We start from the raw sequence: 5,420 nt of genomic DNA, 5'->3' as shown, positions 1-5,420 counted from the left end.
AAGTAATCAAATTTACAGCAATACTAACTTACTTTAAAACTTCAAAATCCAATTAAACAACACTTTAAAACCTTCCCTTTTACTAAAATTAAAAGCTTATATATATTCCTTTAAGTTTCCTACATAAAAACCTTAAAATACATACTTATTCATGAAATTACAGCAAGTTTAGAGCTTTATAAAATCTGAAAATTTACTTTATACATAAAATCTTACAATTATAGTAATCTTTGAAACTATCTACATTATAGATTAATCTAGTAGGCTTTAAACCCAAAAATTCTCCAATCCAATGTAATTAGAGGCTCAAAATAATCAACAAACTCTGAAAATTAATTATAATCACCAAAAATATAAATTTAAACATAATATAATCACTATATATAAAAGTAACTTGACTAACACGTTTTTAAGACCTAAATTCATGAAAATCAAGTTTTAAAACCTTAATTTTTTTTTATTAAATAAATCTGAAATTTAAGTCACTAAATTAAATACAGCATAATTCATAAATTTGTAGTCTTTTACAAGTCATATACATAATCAAACCATAATAATAACAATTAAAACAAAATCTTATTAGAGATTGAAACTTAAGATAATTTAGCCAAAAAAAAAAAAATCAGAGGGAAGAGAGAGGGGCAGGCTGTTGCTGGTGGTGTGCTGGGCGGTGTGGCAGCAGGCGGTCGCCGGTGTGAGGTGGGTCGGTGGCTGGTGTAGCAGCGACTTTTATTTTTTCGTGAAATCGTGAAGCAAGGGAAGTGGGAAAGCGGTAGCGGAGATTTACGTGAGGTGAGGGGAAAGGGTCTGTGGGTTTTTAAGGATTAAGGAGCATGGACTTAGGTGTTTAAGCTCTTTTTCTAATTCCAATAGGATTATGACTTATTTTTGGGTCACAATATATTGCGTTAGATGAAAATAGGCTCTATTTGCTTAAAATTGGGTTACCATTATTATGACACTATTGTCAAATAATAGTTAGTAAATAAGAAGAGGATTTTAATTTAAAATAGAAGTTATAAAATTCAAATAAATTTTACATAAAATAATTTATATAATGAAATCAAAATAAAATATTTATATACGTAATAAAGAACTATATTATAATTTACTTCAAAAATGTGGGAGATTACACGACTACTAAAAAGTCACCACCAACGACCAATTTTGCTGTATATGTCTTCTAGTCTGATTAGGGGTTGTTTGTAAATTACTAAATTGGTACATTATTATTGTAGTCAGATGTATTCTGTAGAATAGCATGGATTTATGGTTTAGGTAATTGATTTTGTTAGAATGACTTTTTAAAATGGTTTAATAATTTATATTATGTTGTGATTAGATTTACCATATTAAATTGTAATATTGATAAATGTAATAAATTTCGAATATGCAGAAAATTAAAGATTAGACTTTACATCTCATTCCTCGTCTTTCTCTTTCTCTTAACAGTTAAATGGAATATAACATAAATTCACCTCCTATTTATCTTCTAAGTCATACCACAGTTATATGGATGATGATGCTAATAGTCACTCAGTTGCTGACCTACCAGTAAGCTTTTCCATCATCTCACACACTTAACTTATAATTCACTTGGTAACTTTTTTTATTTTTTAATTTGCTTATATAAAATAATCTGTTATATCTATCAGCCTACAATGGAAGCTGAAGACCTTGGTGAAAAAATATGCTGTATTGGTGCGGGAAGGATGGGTATTCTTAGCATGATGGATCTTGCTACTCAATGGAAAGATCTACAATTTTATGTCTTAGATACAAATGTGGAGAAAATTAATAAGCTTAATAGTGTTCCAAGGGTCATGCCATTCTCTGGACCAGGGATGGAAGTTATGATTAATGAATGTCAAAATCTATTTAGTGATGGGTAAGATTTCTAATGCTTATGGAACTATTAAAGACCTCTTTAGTGATTTGTATGTGAGATTAGTCAGTAATGGCTATGGTACTTCAATTCTACATCTTCAGTGGAGATTGGAAAATTACTGTCAAATGCGTCAATTGCTGCACAGTTGACAGTCATGAATATTGGGTCGTCTATTTGTGATAAAGTTGGAGCAAATTTTAGTGGTATTAAAAGCACTATTGAAGGCCATCCAAGAATGAATAATCCTTTTTTTCATGACTCAAGGCCGTGTTATGGTGGATTAGGTTTAACCAAGGATGTGGCATATCTAGCATACTTGTGTGATTGTGTTGGACTAGTTCATGAGAATTTTTTTTTTGCCATATTAAGCGAACTGAAAGCAGCAAAAATAGATGAATTGGTGCGCAATATCTCACATAGCATTGGATTTGGGAATTAAGACAATTACCATATATGGTTTTTCAATTAAAGTAAACACTAAAGATGTTAGAGAATCTCCTTCACTCACTAGGCGAAAAACATAAATAGGCACCGGTTCAAACCCCCCTTTGGGCACTGGTTTTGAACCGTTGGTATTTGAGGGATGTCAAATCTCTGAAGATTTGGCACCGGTTCAAAACCGGTGGCTATTTAAAGATTTGGCACTGGTTAACCGGTGCTAAATACACTCTTTGGCACCAGTTAACCGGTGCCAATTACCCATGGCGCGCCTTTTTTTTTTTATTTTTTTATTTCAGTACAATAGTTTTGACTTGGAACCGGTGCCAAAAGTCCCCAAAAAAAATTTTAAAAAAAACTTTTAGCACGGGTTCTTTTCCAAAACCGGTGCCAAAAATGCCCAAAATTTTATTTTTTTTTTATTTTTGCATCTTTTTCACTTAAATTGTACCAAATACTTGTATATAATCATAATTTACATAAAACACATATATTTTCTTCAATAACTAGTAATATTACACTTTAAAAAAATGAAAAAAAAAAAAAAAAAAAAAAAAAAACTTCAGCACGCTGTACATTTGCAATGATTCTAATGAGCTTGATCAAACTATTACAGCGAAAGTAACAATATTACAGCGAAAGTAAAAAGAAATAGAGAAAGTGATATGAAATAGAGAGAATATTCTGGCAATTATTACAGTGAAATCAACAATATTGAGCTTGATCAAACGATAGTCATCACCTCTACTGCACTCTCTTTCACATGCAAATTCTGACCAAATCAGAGACACGATCAACGTCAAGAGGTAAAAAGACAGCTCAAATCAGTTGGTTAAAACCTTTAATTATTCCATAATACAGCATTGACATAATCAGTTGGTTAAAGGTTTTAAGCTGCATTTAGATGACTTATTAAGTATGTGAGAGAGACTTGAAGTCGAGAAAATAAACTTCACAACCTGTTAAAATTGTTAATTAATATGAAGTATATGTAACTTTGAATATATTACCAAGGTTGCTACTCCATGACCAGCACGAGCTCCACCAATGACTCCAAGTGGCGATGAGGCTGCAGCAAGTACTGTACAAGTATAATAAAAAGCAAAAGTCAAAAGCAAGTGCTGGAGTGTGTTCATGAATTTCCTATAAATAAGAACTATTTCATGTCAAAAGCTTGTTTTTTATTTCAATTTGTCCGATTTTGGTGCAAGCTTGTCGGACATGAGTCTTTTGACATATGCTTCGTAACCCCAATCTTAAGAAAAGACAATCGTGGAGGTTTCTTTGTCCATAATTCACATAGAGTCTTTTCGACAGCTTTTAATGGAGCGCGATTCGTGTTAGTGCCGCGGTTAGAAGTGTGTGTCCCCAAAAAGAGATAGGAAGATCACTAAGACCCATCATTGATCGAACCATGTCTAACACAGTTCTATTTCTCCTCTCGGATACTCCGTTCCATTGTGGAGTTCCGGGAGGTGTTAATCCTGAAAGAATACCATGTTCTTTCAAATGATCGTCAATTTCGTAGCTCAAATACTCGCCACCTCGATCCGATCGAAGCTAAGGGCTTTGATTTTCTTGCCAAGCTGATTTTCCACTTCACTCTGAAATTCTTTGAATTTCTCAAAGGATTTAAATTTGTGCGACATAAGGTAGACATAGTCATATCTACTATAGTCGTCCGTGAATGTGATAAAATAGCGATAACCATTTCTTGCGGTTGTGCTCATTGGTCCACACACATCCGTATGTATAAGACCCAGAGTCACTAGCCCTTTCTCCCAACTTGGAGAATGGTTGTTTTATCATCTTGCCAAGTAAGCATCCTTCGCAGTTTTCAAACGACTTTAAGTCGAATGAATCAAGAATCCCTTCATGGAGAAGTTTCTTGATGCGTTTGATGTTTATGTGGCCAAGACGACAATGCAACAAGAAGGTTTGATTCGACTCGGTGGTCTTAGCATTTTTGGTGGTATCATTAACATTATAAACCTATTTGTCTGGTGAAAGCACATAAAGACCATTTTCTGAATATGTCGTACCATATAAAACATTTTCAAGATAAAATGAACAACTATTATCCCTTATCCAGAATTCAAAACCTTTAGCGTCTAACGCTGAAATTGAAATAATATTTTTGGTAATGTTTGGAACATGATAACAATCTTCAAGTTCTAAAGCAAGCCCAGAGGGCAAAGACAAACTGATAAGTATCTAACGGATACGGCCGCAATCCTTACTCCATTGCCTACCCGAAGTTCCACTTCTCCCTTCACGCATTGGAACAAAGGTGTGAGCCACATCCGGTATCTAATACCCATGAAGCTTTGCTAGTAAAGTTAAGGTCTATAACATATAGAACTAATCCAAAAGTAACGGTGTCGTTCTTCTTATCCTCCTTGAACTTGAGGCAATCCCGTTTCCAATGTCCCTTCTTCTTACAGTAGAAACATTCGAATCAGATTGAGAAGATGTACCTTCTTTTCTTTGTTGCTCTTGGTAGCTTTTGACTTAGGCGGAAAGGTCTTCTTACCTTTCCCCTTGTAGCCCTTCTTCTTGCCCGAGTGCTTGAATGGCTTGCCCTTCTTGACCATAATCATATCATGCTTCTCCTAATCCTTAAGCGTTTGCTCGGCCTACTTCAACATCCCATGAAGCTCGGTGAGGGTTTTCTCCATGTTGTGCATATTATAGTTCATCTTTAATTGATCATAGCCTTTAGGCAGCGAGTGGAGAATAATGTCAATTGCCATCTCGTTCGAGTACCCCGCATTAAGTCTCTCCATGTTATCAAATAATCTAATCATTTTGAGCACGTGAGGGCTGACGGGTTCTCCTTTCTTGAGCTTGCTCTCAAGGATTGGTCTATGGGTCTCGAACCTCTCAGTTCGGGCTTACTCTTGAAACATATTCTGAACTTCAGATATGATCTTAAAAGCCGTCTTCTTCTCAAAGAAAGTCTTTTGGAGATCTGGAGACATTGTGGCCAACATGATGCATTTGACATCCTGATTGGCAGCGTGCCATCAGTTTAAGACTGAGTGACCTCCTCATTAGGAGTGTCGGGCATTTCTTCGTCAAGGACGTTGATGAG

General features: G+C 34.8%; 1 protein-coding gene across 1 annotated transcript; it reads left to right on the top strand.

The window, feature by feature from the left end:
- Positions 1-1,456: 1,456 nt before the first annotated feature.
- LOC110711994 (UDP-glucose 6-dehydrogenase 2-like) lies at positions 1,457-2,377 on the top strand. The gene is made up of 2 exons (XM_021890430.1): positions 1,457-1,554; positions 1,656-2,377. The coding sequence occupies exons 1-2, from the start codon at positions 1,513-1,515 to the stop codon at positions 1,890-1,892; spliced, it is 279 nt and encodes a 92-aa protein (XP_021746122.1). The 5' UTR covers positions 1,457-1,512; the 3' UTR covers positions 1,893-2,377.
- The last annotated feature ends 3,043 nt before the right edge of the window (positions 2,378-5,420 follow it).

This window comes from Chenopodium quinoa, unplaced genomic scaffold (genome assembly GCF_001683475.1).
Source record: "Chenopodium quinoa cultivar QQ74 unplaced genomic scaffold, ASM168347v1, whole genome shotgun sequence".
Classification (NCBI taxonomy): domain Eukaryota; kingdom Viridiplantae; phylum Streptophyta; class Magnoliopsida; order Caryophyllales; family Amaranthaceae; genus Chenopodium; species Chenopodium quinoa.
This window is presented reverse-complemented; position numbering and strand designations above follow the sequence as displayed.